At 41.5% G+C, this 20,306-nt stretch overlaps 1 protein-coding gene across 1 annotated transcript in view; it reads right to left on the bottom strand.

Annotated features, from left to right (window-relative positions):
- The window catches only part of extl3 (exostosin-like glycosyltransferase 3), a 45,866-nt gene continuing 25,560 nt past the window's right edge, over window positions 1-20,306 (bottom strand). Inside the window, exons 2-6 of the mRNA XM_034699955.1 lie at window positions 8,567-11,197; window positions 7,716-7,843; window positions 5,713-5,857; window positions 5,467-5,595; window positions 1-3,088 (exon numbers count right to left, since the gene is read on the bottom strand). Of these exons, the coding sequence (XP_034555846.1) occupies window positions 2,879-3,088; window positions 5,467-5,595; window positions 5,713-5,857; window positions 7,716-7,843; window positions 8,567-10,705 (2,751 nt within the window). The 5' untranslated portion in view covers window positions 10,706-11,197 and the 3' untranslated portion in view covers window positions 1-2,878. The remainder of the gene's footprint in view (window positions 3,089-5,466; window positions 5,596-5,712; window positions 5,858-7,715; window positions 7,844-8,566; window positions 11,198-20,306) is intronic.

The raw sequence follows: 20,306 nt of genomic DNA, 5'->3' as shown, positions 1-20,306 counted from the left end.
AACAATGTGGATAGTTTTTATTTCCATGTATCTACCCTTCATGGTAGGTTTCATGCTGTCATCAGTCTGGTACAGTGCAGGGAGCCCTTCCAAGTGGCTGGAGTCTCGCCCAGACCCAGGGGCACATACTTTTACCGCTCCTTACACCTAACAAGAGTGACTGACAGCAGCCTTCCAGGGAAATCCTGCTCCAGGCCATGGAAAACCAGCTGTGGAACAGATCCTTGAAGGGGGGAAACCCAGGACTGGAGAAATAATAGGTTAGAGCTTCAAAAAAATACAGTCGACCCCATCTACACCCTGAGGACCAGTTTAGAGCCAGTCAGGTAATTATAAGGTCCCTGGGGGTCCAATAAAAGTGTTCAGATGTCATGATGGGGTTTGGAGTTGAGCCAGTTTTTCAAGTTTGGAGAAACAAAAGTGCAAATTTAGCTTTGTTGAACTGCACTGAAATTTAAGACCAGTGTAATAAGGAATTAAAGCCAAACATGCTGTGTCAATTATTTGTGTATTGTACTGGAGAGGCTTGAGTCAACAACATCCACCTGTAGCAGGTAAAGATTTGGCTTTAAAACACTAAACTGTGCATCCACTAACTTATGTGGAAGCTCATTCTGTCTTCTGTTTCAGTTCAGTATAAGAACCTGATTGGCTGCTCTCAGGTCAGGCAAGTTCCCCTCCTCATGTATTCAGTAGCACAAGCTAGTTTTCCTTGGCAATGAAATGAGCTGACAGCTTAATCAACCTGGGACCTATTAGAAATGATTAGGAATAATAAACTTCAGCATCTTGTCATTTTATTAATTATGTCATCATCAGTTTAAAAAAAACCTTTTTTGATATTATATTCAATAAATATACAGGAACCACTGACTTGAAGTTTTGTTTCATAAAAGCATCCTCACGCATAGAACCTAATTCCTTAATGTTTTTTATGAGGGATTCTTATGGGTTAATCTTTTTATTCAGATTTCAGATTAAGTCTGACAAAGACAAATGAAAGACTTTGGATTTATAATACATGATGGATTGACTCTTGGTAACGTACCATGCAGAGTGGATAACGGTGAACCAGACTGCCCCCCCTACCCCTTTAGCATTCATTCACACTTTGCACTCTGCAAATTAAACTGTAAAGCAGCAGAAATCGTACCTATTTGGCAAAGAAAACATTCATCAAGCAACAGTTTTAAAAAAAACAACAAAGTGAAACCAACATGGCGACATCGTAAAGTGACGTTTCTGTCTTAGCTTGGAAGGTTCTACACTGGAGTTGAAAATGAACATGGCAGGACATGTGTAACACTTGTATTGCAAAGCCAGGATTGGCAATTTGTTGAGGAGAAGTTTAAAAACATTGGGAAAGATGCTCATTTTCTCTGAGATTGTTTGTGCTCTCAAATCTGCAACCATGACAGCCTGCAACCATTAGCAAAGCTTAGCTAAGCTGAGCAGAAAAACTCCTTTTCGCTCATCTTTTTAATTGGAGACATCAAGCACAAATGTGTTGATGTGCAAGATTGATTTGCTGGTAGGCCGATTTGGTAACCTTTAGTCAGAGCCAGGCTGAATGGTTCTCCGCCGTCTTAATGCTAAATAAACTCAGCAAGGCTAAGCTTAACTTATGTGTGTCTGGCTTTAATTCAGAGTTGACAGATTATAATGTATTGTCCACAAGCTCTTCTCAAAATGTCAAACGTTTCCCTTTAAATCTAACCTTCTTTTAACCATAACTCTAATAGCACGTTAAACTAGATTTTTCTTTATAATCACAACATTAATCAGACATCCAGAGCTACTTTTTGTTGATTTTGGCAGCTGTTGTTCTTGACTTTGCTGCATGTGATTAAGGGACATTGCAACCTTTGATTGGTTAATCATTTTTACATCTAAATGTAACTATTTCAACCTCAGATCAGTTTTTTTTTTACAAAGATAAGTTAGCATCCTGTAGCATAAAAAATTTCAATTTTTTACACTCGTCAATGAGTGCAGTTTCTGTAAGCGTAACTAGATGACAAAACGGTGGCTGGTTTTCATGATAAATTCGAGGCATTATGGTGACCGCTGAAGTGAATTCCTTCTTGAATACTAAACACTACTGAACAAGTTTGAGTTGAGGTCCTGTTTGTTCCTCAGACTATAAAGTCTGCTGCTGATCTCCCATAGGCAGAGAGTCTGAAAAATGTTTGTCTCACATAAGAGATTTTTACACATTTAACATTATTTAAAAAAGAAACAGTTCAATAAAATACTTCTGACCATCAGTGCTTCTCTCAAGTACAAGAAGTACAGTTTGAAACTGTAAAATGAAAGAAAAAAAAAACTAAGCGGGGTGGCAGCCATGTGCCTTTGCCACTTTAGCTCTCCCACTGAACCTGTCAACAGGCCGCCGTGATCGCAGCCTTCCATCAGTCTGTCAGTGATTCAGTAACTGATATCTCCATTGTCAGGTAGGGTTCAATTAGACTTTCTGTACACTGTGTACAAGTGCCCTCTTTCCTCAGCAGGGCATCAAGAGGTGCAAATGACATCTGTAGTGGTTGATGAAGAGCATGATTGAAGAACACGAAAAAGGAGGAGTGACATCCACTGAAAAGGCTTATTTTGTTGGCAGTGGTTCCTTTCAGCTTCCACTCTTAAAATTTTCAGAGTTGTGGATTAGACCACATGCCAACAGCTTTTAAAGTTACCTGTCATTTTTTTCCCCCTCCAAGGCAAAATCTCAACCTAAAAACTTTACTCCTGTGCTTTTAACCTGACAGTCCAGCCATTCATCTTCATCTCCGCTCGCTGCAGGAGCTGCTGTTCGTTTAGATAACTCCAGTTCTTCGCTCCACCCTGCTTTGGGCTCTTTGCTGAGCTGCTCAGCACGATGCTAGATGAACTTGAAGCACTTGGTCTTGTCGTGGGGTAGGCGAGTCTTAAAAAGCACAGAGTCCACACGAAACTGAGTGTACAGCAGCGGCATGTAGCCGTACACCTTGACGAAGAAGTTGATGCACTTGTGGCGCTCGTGGAAATGAGAGTCATCGTGTGAGAGGGCCTGAGGGCAGCCAGGGCAGCGGAAAGTCCAACGGGATGTCACCTAAGATAAAGAGAGGAGGGTTATCTGTAGATGTGTGATATTTACTCAGCTGTATATAGAATTGTTATGTCATTTATGCAGGTAGAACTTTTCTACAGAACAGTCCTGTTATGTTGTGGGTCAAATTGACCCTTTTTAAAGTCTATTTTAGGTAATATATGCCTTCCAAACCAGCTAAATGCAGCATAAACATCTGGGCAGCATGTGACAGAAGGAGTCGTGTTAATTTATCAACATCACTTCATAAAAATAAAGATTCAAAATTTAAAATAAAATAAACAAAAATCTGTGTCATGTAAAATTATTGTATTTATATAAAGGGCTTTCCAAAGTACATTAAAAAATTTAAATGAATCAAAATAATTTAAGAACACCAATGGACCAAATCTTGATTTAAATGGTTAGTAATGGAGTTAAAAACTAGATTAAAAAAAATGTGTACAGGGATTTTTGAGGGTTCTGACGCTTTTGGATAATTGAATATGCCCCGGGTCAAATTGACCTAGGAACATTTTTGCTGTTCCAGAGAAACGAACATAACAGGAGGGTTAAACACAGTCTTGTCACACAACACACTATAAAAATAGGCATAAAACAGACATGGCATTTGTACTCTTTGGAGGACAGTATCCTCATTTCAGCCTAGAACAAAATCAAGAGCTAATCTTAAGAAAAGAAGTGTGTGTGTGCAGAAATCATGAGCATGTCCAGGCATAGCTTCATAAAGTATTATGACTCTAAGGAGCAGTTCAATTAACAAGCAGCAAGCTACATTAAATTGTGGGATTAGAAGGTTAAGTCAAAGCCTGCTCATGCATTGAGAACTATCTCTTCATTTGGTGAAAGCTGATTGGGCACTATCAGGATCAAAGGCAGCGTCATCTGCCTATTTTTAAATTTTGATATTTTGCAAGGATTTTTTCTCCTCTTCTTCTTCATACATAATAATACCAATCTTAGTATAAGATAAGATGTTGCTTTATTTTTTAATTTAATTTAAAAATGTTGTTTTTGCAGAGTCATTCCAGTACAGCCAATACAGTATAATAGTTTCCGTCTTTTTCTTTTTTTAAAAGAACACACATCTGCCATCCCAACAGCCCACTCCCTCAAACCCCAACCCAAGCTAGGAAAATAAGAGAATTAAAATAAAACAAAATACAATACAATAAAATGATAGGTGGTAAATAAGTAAATAAATAAATAAACAAAAAAATAGAAATACAAGATGTCGATCATAAGAAGTTTTGGTCTTAGTTTTGCCTGGGGGGGGCAAGTAAAGTAAAATACTTATATAATATAAGTAAAATAAAATAAGTAAAAATAAAAATAGATAAATAAAATAATACATATTTAGATCTGTTCTTGGGATGTCAGAAGACGAGGACACGGTCACCACTATGTCCCTCACACGGCTGCTTCACCTCAGCCAAAAAATCTAGACCGTCACAAAGCTCCCAATTTATCGCCCTCCCTTTGACCTCTGCTCTCTAAATTACATGCAAAAACAAACTCTCTCTTTCAGTCCACAAACACAACTATCAGTGCTATCAAACACCATGCCCACAGATATTAATAGACCTAACAGTATCCATTACAGTATTTCTTACATTACATTTAAATAGGGCCCTTAGCCGCTGAGTGTGTATGGAAGACACTCACGAAATCTTTTTGCTGAAACAAGTCAGCCAGAGACATTCATGATTCAGACAAAGTAAGCTTATTAAACCAACTCTTGGATCTAATTTTAGCTTAATGAGCTCGCCAGACACAGTTAGTCAAATCTCAGCAAACGATAAATAAAGAAATGGAAAAACACCCCTACAGCTGAGTTTGAACATTGTTAAATCAGCACCAGCGGCACATTTAGAACAATCTATTTTCAGTTTTATTTGTCTTAGAGAAATATACAGGGAACGTTTTTTGTTTTTTTTTACCATTTAGGACTCCACATTCAAACTTGCCCCAAATTCATTATTCACAAGGCTTATTCCGCACAGTGAAATGCTGTCACGAAACACACTCCATCAAAAGACGTCCTTAATTCTCCCCTGTAACACCCTGAATATTAACACCCTGCCAAATCAAAATGAACTTAAACTGAGGACTGCAATGACTTTTCAGTTCCGACTGCTTCGCCGGCTTGATTGCTGTAATTATTTGTCTCGCCATAAATATACACTCTGGTAATAAATGTGCTTCCAATAAAAAAAATCCTGCGGCAGAAAAAGAGGTGTAGCACACCAATTCGATGTTGTTGATTTATAATTTGTGTGCAGTATTGGACATGTCACTTTGAGTAATGGTGAGTAGTGAGCAGAAATATAAACACACTGAGGCCTGTGTGGGGGGGATGCAGAGTGTGTGTGGATGCTGACCTTAATGGGAGGTTTGCGTGTGATGTGAGAGACCAGGAAGTTCATGGCGATGTCCTCGCAGTTTATGTACTCGTCCACCATGTCCCTGATGGCCTGGGGCATCACGTAGGAGTACAGGTAGGCATAGTACTACAAAAAAAATAAAACACAATACAGAGAAACATGTGAGTGATACAGCTCCAAGACAGGGAATCAATCTGCCTGTGTTAGCTGTGTTTTCTTCTGATGGACGGAACAAGATCTGACCTTATGGAAGAAAGCAGCTCCCGTCAGGACCATGGAGAGCTCACAGGAGTAGTTGGAGTTGTACAACCAAGACTGATGGTTGACATCCCACGCGTGATACCTCCCAGGAAATCCCACGATGCGATCTCTGGCCTCACGCCAAACTCTGTGAAACACAAAGAGAAGAGCTTTTAATTTCAAAACAATTAATTACAACTCAGTGGAAAGCAGGACTGATAAATATTTTGTGGGTGTGTTACTTTTTTTATGATCATGAGTTTGGTTTCCAAGTGTCTGTCTGTGCATATGCCATGCTTCTTCATCCATCTGTTTCAAACGTGTCGTCTTTTACAAGCGATGTGACAACTATTCGCCTCTTGGGAGCAATTAAGTAACCATTCTGTTGTTTTCTTCTGTTGCATGTGACAGTTTAATAAGACATTCAAGAAAAGTCATTCTTGGCTTTATGCATACTGTATCCCAGTCACTGTAAGGAAGTCTTGGACAAAAAAAAGTGTTTCCAGTAAGTCTGATTCAAATTTGTTGCAAGAAATCTATCCTCCCAAGATGTGCTCATGTGTTACAGTCCAGCTGCTGTGTAATGCTTCATGTTTGCTGGAGGTGGAGGTGAGGAATCATTCCTGGGAAAGTCTGTGGGAGTTTGAGATAATTCATGACAAATGACCCCCGTTCTCACTTAGACACACACTAACAGCCAATTTCTGCCTGCCTGGACAAGCTGCTCCTGCACAAAGTTACAGAGCAAACTGGTAGAGGGGAGGGTATGGTGCGCACAAATAACGGAACAGCTTACTTGATCATGTAATTTGTTTAAACATGGCCTTCAAGTTCGGCTTATCTAAGTACAGCATTAGCGAATGAATCATGAGTACAAGGCACAGACGGCATTTTTGCTTTCATTCGGTCTAATTCTTTCTCCAGTGGCTGGTTCAGTTTCTCTGTCTGATACTTGTGCGACTTTTTGAGGGCATTTTCACCTCTTATGGGCGACACACATTTCCCTTGTATTTCAAGGTGTTTCATCACACAGCCTACCCCAAGAAGACAGGAATTATGTCTAGAGTTTCAACATAAAATCATTAATGTTTTAAATAATTAATAACAGCCTAGGCAATAAAATACTCGCAAAGAAGGGAGTAACATGAAAAACTTTTTTTTTTTTTTAGAACCATTTCCATTTTGACATTAAAGTATATATATGCAATTTTTAAGTTATATATTTTGGGGGCATTTCTGCCTTTAATTGATATGAGAGCTGAAGAGAGACAGGAAATGTGGGAAGCAGAGAGTGGGAAAAAACATTCAGCAAATGATTGAGGTCTGGAGCATAGACGGTAGAAAATATGGACGTAGTATCCGTGGCGACACCCATCTGTTTCTGAAGCGCTGTTTTGAGGCCAATCGTCGGCGACAGCCATATTGCTGCTTTCGAGTGATTGGGACGTAAAGAGGCGAGCTTTGAGCCTCCTAGCCAACAGCTACAGTGTTCCCACCTGTCAATCAAGTCAGCTGTGCCTCTCAGTCTATCCAGACTACACTCGTCTTTTGTACCAGGCTGTAAGCATGATTATTTCTACTGTAAAGATCGGCTTTTTTGAATTGGTGTGTATGTGGTTTCTGATACTTCCGGAGCCAGCCTCAAGTGGATCCTCGATGAACTGCAGTTTTTAGCACTTCCGCATTGGACTCATATTTTTAGACCGGAGGTTGCCGCTTGGTCTGGAGTCGAACCACCAACCGCTGCATCGAGGACTACAGCCTCTGTACATGGGGTGCGCTTAGACCACTAGGCCACAGGCGCCCCGCATTAAAATAATATTTTTGAGTAAAATAAAACCACTCTAAATCCACTTTCATTCAATATTGTAAAGCATTAAAAATTCCAATGGTTCCATGTTGCTGAAAGTAACGACAATCAATCCATTTATCAGAGCCCGTAGTGTAAAAAATGTTGTCATGATCTGTTCTTATGTATGATAATGCACTTTGTTACATCCACATACCTGAACCCGAACATGATCTCATCATGGCGGAGATGTGCATCGTCATCTATCGACAGTATGGCCTCTGTTTCTATGGCGTCCCACGGCAGAAAGCGGTTGTTGAGACTGTTCTTTTCTGTTCGGACAACCTGCGGGTGGAAGATCACTTTCGTAAGGCACTTTCATGAGCTGTGATACTTCAGAAGGATGTACCTATTCAAAGCATCTCAAAGTTAATGCTGTGACTTACCTGTAGAGCTCCCAACAGAACATTTTGTACCTCTTAAGACGTTTGCAAAGGGCTTTGTTATTTCCCCCAAATAGCTGCCAAATACTGACTGGAGCAGGGCAACTAGCATACAGAGAGTTTCAGAGCTTGTTTTTCTGTAACACAGCTGACGTCTGCGGTTGAGAATTGATGGGAAACTGTAAATTGAACAGTAAAGCTCCAAACCAGAAACCTAAAGAGCAAGCTTTAAGATGTAACAACAATCCTGCTTTAAATATCCCCATAGCTGAGTGCCAGAGAACACCAGAGATTTCTCTCACACTGACAAATGCAAAGTGGATTTTTTAGTTCCTCTCTCGCAGCTGACTGTCTCTGTCACCAAGTAATGGTGTGAATATAAACCACATGAATATTTCATTTTCCAGACTCAATTCAAAAGCACAAATTTGATTATTCATGGGTATCAGACTTCTTCACATCTTTCATAGTAAAGTTGACTGTAATTTGTATCAGCTCCTGGACAGTTTCAAAGACACACTACCCCGAACAACCAAGCAAAATGTAATTCAACTGCTCACTTTGGAGATAGGTTAACTCAAGGAGATGTGTTGGTAATAAAGAAACAGAAACTTTATGCACTCACCACGATTGGCAGGCCGATGTCCGGCCACAGCAGGTCATCTGAAGGAGGCTTGGGTGAGTTCCACACCACCACCACCTTGTTGAGATATGGCAGTCCATTCAACCTCTCCAGAGAGTTCATCAGCACCTCCTCCCGTTCATACGTTAACATGACCACAGTGAATTGTTCTCTCGGCACGTTCCCTCCCAGAGCTGCCTGAAACTCCTTCCCTGAGCCCCCAGTACCTCCACCAATAGGCCTGAAACCAGTGCCTGAGCCAAGGAATTTGGCCTCAGAGGGCAACACGGGGTCCAGAGGAGTGTGAGGAAACAAATGGAAAGGTCCAGGCGCCCTGTTCCATGCTCTATAGGTGTCTGCCGCAGTGTATGTGAAGTTGCGGAGAAAGCGTGGAGAAGCGTAAGGGGGCTCCGTCTCAACAGGACCCAAATCCAGATCACCATTGTCTGCCAGGTTGGCATCAGTCCCTGCCAGCTTCCCTGCCTTGTGAGGAATCTCTTGAGCAGGCTCTTCTTTTATGGGGGCAGCAGGAACCTGGATGCTGGTTCTGATGCTGGCTAAGAGGGTGTTAAGGACATTTTCTGAGGTGGAGAAGTAAGTCTCCCAAAGAAAGCGGCCCTGCCGCCTCATAGCTAACATGTCATTGTCTGATAGGCTGCGCAACAGGAAGTGTAACTCTGTGACACGAGGCTTGGGGACTATGATGGCAGCTTCACTCCATCGAATAAACTGGTGGTAAGGTAGTCTGGAGTGGTCCCCTAACACAACTGGGATTGTCCCTACCTCCAGTGCTTCAAAGAGTCTCATCCCACAGCCTGCTGATGCCACCACCTGTCCGTCTCCTGGAGCAATCACCAAGGCAAAAGTTGAAGCCTTGAGCACCTCCAGCCGATCCTCCCTCTCTCCACAAAGAGCCCACTCAGTCGGCAAACTTGGCCGTGGGTTTTTGCAGGTGAACTCCACCAACACCTGATCCAAGTGGCTGTCCTGCACTGCCTTCAAGGTGCCGATAATACGGTCATCATAGTCAGCAGGTGGATCTCCTTCCATTTCCTCCTCGAAAGACTGAGGCGGTGACTCTTGTAAGCTGCTTCTCAGTGACTCCACCTTCTCTCCCTGGAAGGTGAAGAGGTATTTCCTTTTCACAGGAACTTGAGGTGGCACTTCTAAAAAGTTTGGCTCTGAGAGTGCATGAACCAGTGGGGAGACCACCAAGTCAAAGCCCTCACGGTATTGCTGCTCCAGAAAGGTGGACTGAGCAACTGCTGCTCGTCCTGTGCTCACATTATACAGGAAGTTCTGTGTCAGGGACTTTCTCGAGAGATGCACCAGTACATGATTGTGTCCATCTGATCTCCAGTAAGGTAGAGCTTTTAGTTGTTTCTCCAGCTCTGAAGGAGGTGGCAGAGGAGAAGAGGAAGATTCCTGTAGCTCCCCTACCAGCACCAAATACAGACAGGCAATGCTGGGGTTATCAGTCACATAAATGTTGCTCTTAACTGATGCTGCAAAAGCCTGCTTTACCAAGGGGTCGAGATAGTCCCCCCATGGATAGGAACTTGTTTCATACACATACACGGGAAATCCAGATGTAAGAGGGCAGCGCGCATAGTCGAAGCAGGAGCGAAGGCGGCAGGAGCGTGCAGACTTTGGTGGTGGCAGTCCTGGGTCCTCCTTGTCTGGCAGCAACCTGACTGGCAGCGATAGCTTGGGCTGGTTCTGTGCCATCAGTTCTTTATAGGAATGCTCTGTCTGGCTGATAACATTCTTAAGCTGCAGCAGATCCTGCTTGGCGCTGTCGATGCTGCGCTTGCAGGCCTCTATGCGCAGGTTGAGTCGGGCAATTTCACCGTTGAGCTCTTGCCTCTTGGCTTCGAGCTGAAGCAGCTCCTCGCTGACCGACTCCCGGATCCGGCACAGGTCCTGCACATGCTTGGCCTCGCACAGTTCACCCCCGGGCCGCGGACCGAAGATGCGCTTGTCAGGACCCCCGGCTTCGTCTATTGTAGTGAGGTAGTAATGAGCGATGAGTGGGAAGAAGACCAGGATGAAGAAGAGCATGAAGCTGAGCCACGTGAGACGCACGCGCCGCAACACCCATGGCTGGCCACCGACGCCGACCCCACCACCGTTACGCTGCATTGTTGAATCTCTCAGTCGGCTCCTCGTCCCACCAGGGAACAGTTGCTATGGGGATCAGCAGCAGCCATGGTACGACCTTGTCAGCAAGGCAGCTGGATGGATACTAAATCATCAAGGCTGGGCTGTAGCTGCGTCCTTCTGTAAAGGTCATCTGAGGCTGTTTTCCTCCTCTTAAAGAGTCCTGTGGATCTCAGCTAGAGGTGTAGCCTCATCTGAATTTAATACAAACTCTGCTGTGTCATAGCCCTCGCAGTCTGATGCCATGTCGGTTGTTAAGTTCACCTATTTCTAATCTATGTCAGAAAACAGTCCAACATCCAGAGAGGGGTTACCTCTCGATAGGTGATGCAGGGATTGCATGGCTGCTCACAGGTCAGTGAGTTTGTTGGGTGGGTCGGTTGTCTCTATCGAAGATGTGCTCATTTTGTGGAACCTCATCAGGAAACCCTCTAGAAATGAGGTTTCTGAAATCTTCTTCCTTGAAACAGGAACCTGAAAGACAGAATGAAAACAGTGAGTGACAATGATTTAATACATGCGCAAAGAAAGATCTAAAGGCCAAATTCCACCAGATCTGTGTCCGGTCCGTCTCCGATCCGACACGGCACCGGATCTGATAGGTTTCTATTGTAGTCAATGTGTTAACTCCCACTGGATCCGCTCCGTTGCGTTCCGGCTGTGTCTCTGATCCGTCAGGTCGGAACGCAACGGATCAGATACGCAAAGACTTCTATTTTTGTCGGATGCTGGAGCACGACGCATCAATTAAGCACAGAGCAGATAGAGCGGGACAGGAAGTCAGACACCAAAACAAAATAAAAACCCTGTTAATTTGCAGAATAAAACACTGTGCTATCATTAGATCGTTTTTAACTTAACTATGACAATAAATTTCATTTAGAGCGGAGGCAGGCCTGGAGGCAACAGGTCAGAGGTTTTCAGAAGCTGATAAAGACAACATGGATGAGGAGAGGAGGAGGAGGAGAATCTTTGATTCAGTGATTGCAACGGGAAAACCCGTGCTGCGTTCCAAAAACGCAACCAGTGGGTGTTGACAGACGAGAGAGCACGGAGCCGGACCGCAGCGGATCGGAGATGAACCAGACACGGATCTGGTGAAGTCCCATGTTAGCCTTGTAGAGTTTTTGGGGTAAAGCTCACAAAAAAGATTCAGGTTTCTGGGGTTGAAGTCCACAGTAACATAAAGTTTTACTTGGGCTTTTCAATGTCGGTATAAAAGTGTCTTGAAATAACAAGTTTCTGCAGCTCATCCTGTGTTTCACTGCACACTGTGCATCACTGCCGGGTCCAGGAAATGCTGTAGAATACTAGGGGGTATCTATTTCTTCAAATTTCCTCTACTTCCAAGTCTCACAGGGCGAGCACAAAGCAGGAGCGAGCCATCACTGGTAAAATACACGCTGCTGCAAGCCAACACCTCCAGCAAACCTCATTAAAAGGCCTCCTCCCGCATCCAGGCCCAGGATGTGGAATCGTTGTTTCTAGCTCAGGAGAGGGAACGGCTTGAGGTTTCACAAAAAAGGAAACCAGCTTGGCCTTCTGATGCACCAAGGAAGCTACTTGGTGACAGGACATTGAAAGTATAACCTGAAATCGAAGTGTTTTCATGTTTGGCTGACAGATAGTGTGTGTGGAGAACAGTTTGATGTGTGTGTAACAGGTAAAACATGAAGCTTGACACATCAGTTATGTGTGGCCCTGACAGAAAAAGAGACTCGCTGAGCATTAAAAAGTAAAATGTGACTCTCATGACAAGATTCAGAGACAGGCAGAGCCCTCTCTTTATGCATATTTGTCCTCAGCTAACTGTCACTCTGTTACTCTTTGTAAAAATGCAAAGAATGTACAGAGTTTCATGTTCAGTGTGCTGAAGCAAAAAAAAAAAAAAGCTTAAGGCTACAAGCCCCAACACAACTGTGAGTCATTATATCTCTGCTTTAACAGACATAAACATCCCTAAAGATTTACGTCGTCAGCACAATCTGTACTTCTACACAGATTTGTCTTTCCAGCATCAGACGGTCTTCTCTCTGAGTTCAAGCCAGATATCACACCACAGCACAGGCCCCGCGGGTGTCAAACTGATAGGCCAAGTGCCAAACAGTCCTTATCAAACTCACAACGAAAGCCACAACAGTGAGAGTGAACTTTGATGAAGTCGACGGCTCAAGGTGACACAGTCGCAGAGGCCAGAGGCGAGGAACAAAGTTGTGTTTACCTTCTAACGTCATAACAGCTTCTCTTGATAAAGGAAACTTCCCGCAATGCTACTGAATTCAAACTTCAGTGCTTGTTATGCTTTCACTGCAGGCTGGTTAGATCATAATGTAGACCGATACCATCTTAGAACACAAACAGAAAAAAAACACATCTTTAATTCTGTCTGAATCAAGTAATCGCTTCTCCCTGCTGCCTCCATGTGACTGGCATTACTGATGCTAAACGATTACTACCCCCCCTCTCATCCTGAAAGACTGCATCCTGCAATACAGCTGGCATATGTGAGTGAGTGTGTGTGTGTGTGTGTGTGTGTGTGTGTGTGTGTGTGTGTGTGTGTGTGTGTGTGCATCTGTCAAGGAGAGGAATGAGGAAATGTGCCAGCCAATCACATGACAGGCACGTGTTTTCATCTAGCCTAAAATGACCGACATCATGCTGCTACTTGTCTCCTGCATGTCTGAATGAACACTAAACCCCTCGTATAATCAGACTGCGTGATGTCAAACCAGTACGACAAAGTTTTCTAATGATGAAGAAGAAAAGGTCTTTAAGCCAGGTCAGATACTTGAACACACACTACTGGCTCAACAGATTTCTCTTTCTCCAAATACAAGAAGTCTGCAACAGGACTGTATCTAATTTTTGTTTCCAAAAGCAGTTCATTTCTTTATCTGCTAAACAGATTATTTGTTTTGTCAGAAAATTGGAAATTAATTATTTGCCTTATCTGACCCCGAAATAACTCCCATTCTTTTCTGCCTTTCTTTGTTTTGTCAGACCAATGCTGGAAACCAAGATATTTACAGCAATATATCATATTTAGGAGGCTAAAATCAAAGGAAATAACTCATATTAGTTGTTTAATATCAAAAAGCAAAGCAGAAATCATCAAAACAGCTGGCATTTTTTATTGATGTTAATTCTTTCAGCTAAGTTTGGAGCAGTGTTCATGTTTTTTGAACACCCATCAAAATTTCCAGAGGCCAGATGTCTTATCACAATAGTCCAGATCCTACTTAGAATCAATTCACAAAAATATTTGAGGCAGAATATTTTAAAACTTACTTTCCTTTAAAGCTCCCATTAGATTTTTTAGGTTTGTGTTGATTTTGGCACCCCCTGGTGGGGAGATACCATTTACATCTTATCTCTTTGATGAGCTCTTCCTGTACATGCCATTGTAGATCTGCTTTCTCTTATCAGTCAAATGGGCCAGACATTGTGAATAATAGTTGTTGAAAAAGTAAGATACGGCTGTTTCTTCAGCATAGTCAGTCATCTGGGTTGACACACACAACCTCACAATGGTTTCAGGTGTTAAAAATGACAATATAGGGACTTCATGCTGATTGTGTTGTCTGCTTTTTAATGGAATATTTTAAGTTTTTTTAAGTTGGGTTGTATTAATTTCATGTCACCAGTAATTGTACTAGCCACAACCGATGCCCCTCAGCTTGGCCCGTTTAATGAGAAACTCCAGGGAGAAACAAGCACGCAAGCTAGGCTGCAGATTTCTGCAGATGGGGCCGGTTCCACCACGTACTTTAGCTATGACCCGAACACTCAACCTCGGTTTAGGTAACTACTGTTTGTTTGTTTTTTTGGCACTTCAATTTGCCACCAGAAAGCCTATTTGGATTTTTGCACTCTTTGCGGACACATCACAGACATGCTCTTCCACCTGCAGCGCAGGAAATATCCCTTTAAGGTCATTAAGACGCATCAGAATACATTTTATTATATTTCATAATCAGATGAAAACTCCTTACTGTAGCTTTAAAGGCACAGAATGTGATAACGGCTGCTGTCAGTGTCTAAATAAAGAACAAAAACAAAGATGAAGTTGGATAATGCCATATGGTTAGGGATGAACCGAAAATGCCAAATTTTTGGTGAAGATCATTACTTGGATGTGGGAATAAAGCACCGCGCAGGAAGATGATCCAGGCCGAAATGGATGCAGTGAACCCGCTTGCCTTGATTTTATTGAGGTTACTACACGGTAAGGATGCAGCAGGGAGCGCAACCGGGTCATAATCAGTCCGCAGGCGGTAAAGAAAGCGCTTGTGGAGACCTGTCACTCAGCCGCAGCCCCCAGCTGAGTGACAGCTTTAGTCAGCTGATTCACATCGAAACGTGCTTTAAACGTAAAACACCTCCCTGATAGGAACGAAATATAAGACCACATGATTTTTGTTCCATGTGATATAAAATCGAAACAAAAAATATGTTCGAGTAAGTTCTTAACATCAATTAATCAATATTTAATCGATTTAATGTTGACATCCCTAGTACACAGCCATAGCCATAAATGCAATAGTACTAATAATTGTCATAATAATTTATTTCGGTATTTTGGTTTTTGGCCTTGGTTTCCTTTTTTCGGTTTTGGCTAAGAATTTTCATTTCGGTGCACCCCTACATATGGTAGTGTTAAATCAACCACTATATGTTTTGAAAATCTATACATTTTGGGACAAGGCCAAAAGCTATAGAAACACTTTCACACTAAAGGTAATGTAAGTTGTATTCAAGTTATGTCATTCTAATGAAAAAGCTGCAACTACATAAAGACCCTGACTGAATTCCTAAGTGTCTGATCTTTCACCTCAAGTTTTTTTCTTATGAACATTTCTTGAAAGAGATGAGACTTACATTACCATGGAACATAACCCAATTAAATACATTAAATAAAATATAGGCTTAGTTGCTTTCAGACATCTTGTCCCAGAAATGTTTCATGTAATACCTTAAAGCTCAGCAGCATCAAGCATGAAGCCACCTAGATACTTCTGTATTTTTTATGCAAAACAAATCAAACTTCCCCCAGTGTCTAATTTAAATTTCCAAAACCAGTTAACACAGCTTCAGCATGGAAATACAGAACTGACAGTACAGTATATTATTAGCTAAAAGGAGAGGCCACAGCCAAATGATTTAACAGAGAAATCCAGATTAACATTACACAATAAGCTCTGGTCCCACAAAGTTAACCACCACAGAGGGTTTCTGGTGTAGTTAAAAAGGTACTGTGTACAGTAAAACATCCCAGAACAGGTGACCCTGTGAACACTGATCCTCCCCCTGCTGCTCAGTCATGTGCCTGAGGTGCAGAGTGACCGAGAGGGGACTATCACAACACTCTGATTAATTGCTGCATGACTGCCAGTGTCACAGGGGTAATGGCAGACAGATGTTGGCAAACGCTGCAGCTAAGCCTAATCTGAAGCCAAAAAAACATGCTGGTTTTAAAGCTCTGCCTGTGGAAACAGCATCACACACACACACTCACACACTCACACACTCACACAGAAAGAGGCTAAATCTCATCTCTTCTGTTGCAGCTCTATGATCTGCAGAGTGTCTCCTTCTCTCGACCACATTGGGGCTTAATCTGACTGCTCTCTGCTCAGGAAACGCACAGAACGGCATTGATCGCGCTGGGCTCCTTTTGTAGGGATTGATGAAGGTGCTATCGTTACCTACGGCTGAGCTGCCTGTGAAGAGGTTTGGTGTTTAGCACTCAAGTAGCTGGTGTCTCAGTCATTATCACTTGTAAGGAATACAAGGCAGCACAGGTTTAGGAGTCTCTGACATGCCCATCCTTGCCCCGTAAATCACAGAGCATAACTTACAATGAGCCATAGGAGAATTAGGTGCTACAGGGATGATGTATTTTTGAAGGGCGACAAGAAAGCTTGCATTTCCCTGGTTCCATTGTCAAAAAGGCAACATGATTTTCAATTAAATTTTGCATTATTGCATAAAAGGGAGTATAATCTTCATAAATGAACACCACCAAAAGCCATTGTTAGGCTATAAACACAGTTTTGCAGTTCAGTTCTACGACAATACTTTGGTTTCAATTTGACAACATTGAAAATGATGCTTCACATTTGGTTTAAATATGAGGGAAATGCTAGTTTTTCCAGAGCATTCTCCTTGATATAAAAACTGTGCTTCAATGTCTGGGTTTTTTTTTTCTAGAGCATGCTAGATGCAATAACTTTCTCTGACCTGCTCATTCTCCAACTTTGATTTTTGATTTCCTGGCTAGTATAGCGTGAAATTTAAAACAAGTGCTCTGTGAGCCAAGGAAGCAGCACCAGTCAAAGCAAATGTGATTCTTGCTGCTATCAAAAAAAAATCAATGCAGTATCACAAAACTTTGGTGTGCCCATTTTTCTTATGATTTGATGTATTTCAAGCTGGGATTGTTGTTCTCCCCCTTTCACAATTGCATCACTTGCAGTCTAAATGCTCCTGCTTGTCCTCTTTTTTAAAATTGTGTGTGTCTTCTCTGAGAAACAAAATTTCGTTCCATCTCATGCAACAGCTTGTGTTGGTATGACAATAAAAAAAACCTTGAATCCTTGAATCACTTGTTAGCATTAGAAGCTTTCAGGACTCAGACGGGTCACGGGATTCTTGCAGAAATCCCGCGGGATGGGAGTCAAATTGATTCAATCATTTCATTAAATCTCCTTTTCCTCACTAAACTACAGCTTATAAAGGTGTCCATGTGTGTCCGCAGTAAACAGCATGACATCGGAGCATTCAGAATCCCTCATTATTAAGTTTAGTTGTAATTTTATGACTTTGAAGCTGCAGATCTGAACAGCTGATCAGAGCGCTGCAGGCAGAGGAGCATGTCTGTGTTGCAAATAACGCAAAAACGAACAGGTTTTCTGATGTGAAGTGAAAGTGGACTTTCTACATTCAGTTATCTCTTTTACTTGAAACCATGGAAAATTATAAGCACTTTGTACTTATAGCACTTGTGGTACATTTTTATGTTACAACATTATGTTTTCATTTAAAGTACTATAATACTGATGTGTTGCATCAATACATTTAAGGATTGTTGCATTTCATTGATGGACATTTTATTCACTGACACAAAAAGCAAACACTATATGGTTGTAAAATAAGTGTAAAGGGTAAAAAACAGAATTCCAAAAAATGTAAATGGAAAAAAAAAGTAATTTGTAAAAAAATAAATTGGATTTCATAGGGCCCTGCACATACACAACTTTAACACAAACTATATGGCTCACTGATAAACTTTTTTAAATTGTAGTTCCTTTTGAGGATTAGAATTTTTTTTTTTGATTTATACATTTTATTGCGTTTTTTTCAGTATTTCCTCATTCACTACAAGTTCACAAATTATATATAAATTATACAAAAAACTATAATTACAAATAAAAAATAATCATACAAACAAAAAGGAAGGTAAACATTTTAAAAACCAATTAAATACACAATGTAAAGAAACTGAAAAAAAATCTTGGAAATGTTTGGCATGGGTTTACATGTTACAATATTACTGCTCATAATCAAGCTAGCATGTTGTTGCATGTTGTACATTAGAATTAGAGGACAGATTAATTGATTTAGTGAAAAAAGCCTAATACAGCCTCTGTGTTCGTCAGCTAGTAAAAGATAAAAGATTATTTAGTTGTGGTTGTAGGAAAAAAAAAGGCCTACTTTAAGCCCATACCTTTTTCAGATGTCTGGTCAAAGACCCCTTGACTTAATGAGTAAAGTGAATCCAAAATGTAATCACTAATTTCTGGTTTTAGGACTCCTTCCTGTAATACTGTAGTCATTGAACAGCTTAAGGGACCAGGTGGTGTACACTCCTACATCTATCCTACATCTATAGCAGGCTTTTCCATACATTTCTTTTATGAATATTTCATTACTTACTGCAAATAACACACATCCCAGCCCTTTTATAGAGGTCACAGTCCTGCAACACGTTCAAATATTGTTCTGTGGACCTCTCAGGGGAAGAAGCATAAAGCACAGCCACCTTGCCGGTGACCCAGATAGAAAGCCTTTTGCTCCACATGGTGAGCTCTGAGCAAGCAATGACTTAGTCAGCAAAACACTAGCCAGGCCTATGAATAACACAGACATCATAAGTGTAGCAGTCTGTTAATTTAATTCAGAGGTATAAAAAGTGACGAGAGGCATTTAAGAAAAGCTTTCACAACATAAGATCAAGTTCTTAGCTGGTGCCGTGTCATGGGAGCATGGAAGTATGAAGTGTTTGCAGAAATATGCATCATGCTGTGATTGATACAAAGCAGGTCTGGGTAGAACCTCTTCATCTTAAGTCCAGAGAATAGCAGCAGCAGGTGCAGAGCTCAGAGTTTGAATGAAGAAATGGGAACACTGCTTCCAAGTTCAGAGACATTTAAGGGCGAGCGCTTGTATAAATGTTTGAACAGTCTCACCGCACACTGCCTGAGCTTTTTGAGAGTCCTGAAATTCCTTTGTGAGCAGGAAGCACGGACAGAACTGACATCCAAATATAACAGGTTTTTGCTTGAAAAATCAATTCATCTGAAGGGTCATGTCTCACATGAGAAAGAAGCATGAAAGCTCTGGCGTACTCTGCCACGAAGTTATAACTTGGAGATTCTGTCGTTTTTCCACCTCTCTATGAGGCATCTGAGGGAGCTTTTTGACAGATAGTGAGGTGAATTGATGGATCCGAGGGCCGACAGGAAGATCACACAGCTTGTATTTTTAATAAGGCCCTGGGTAGCAAAGCTCTGAGAGGTAGTGAAGCTTCTGCAATGACTGAAATATTAAGAGGATGGATCTTTGATTTTTCTTTTAATGTCACAAGCAAACATCTTATGATGAAGCTGACAGAGATTTCCCACACTGGTTCAAATGTTTTCCACTGCATGACCGATGTCTTATGGCGAACTCAATGTGAAAATAAATTATAAAAGAGATCAAAGATAATAAACCAATCTTTAATTTGTCAGACAGCTTACTTCATAATGAATTAGACTGGTTTGAAAAGCAAACAGAATCTGGAGGCTGGAGTTTGGCACATGGAGCATCTCCGTGTGAAAACATGGACGCCCACAGCAAACAGATGCATGTAAGACATGTTTCTGAACCTCACAAAAACCACTACCAGAAGGGCTGATTTAACAGATAAGCACATATTTTATTAAATGAGGATTGGGCTAATACTCCTTGCTCGATCATCTAAATAGAAAAAGAAACCGCATCAGCATAGGGAAGGCGTGAGAGGATGGTTAACTTTAGCTTGACTGGTCATGTCAAGTTTTAGACTTCAAACTCAAGCTCTGGTGACTATCCTGTGCCTAGGGTGGATTTTTAAAAAGTTTCAAGAACAGTGGATTACTACATTTACCCTCGAGGAGACTGATGACTGATGCCGTTACATTTTAGAAAAGATTATGGCCATTTTTAAAAGTAGCTATTAAACGATACTGATGTGTTAACATTTGAATGGGAGAATCTGAAGCGTTCGAAATCTTAAAGAGCAGGGTTTCCCGAAAAAACATATAAGACAGACACTTGTTGA

The sequence above is a fragment of the Notolabrus celidotus genome, chromosome 13 (genome assembly GCF_009762535.1).
Source record: "Notolabrus celidotus isolate fNotCel1 chromosome 13, fNotCel1.pri, whole genome shotgun sequence".
Lineage (NCBI taxonomy): Eukaryota > Metazoa > Chordata > Actinopteri > Labriformes > Labridae > Notolabrus > Notolabrus celidotus.
Note: the sequence above shows the minus strand (reverse complement) of the source record. Positions and strands in the feature narration are given on the sequence as shown.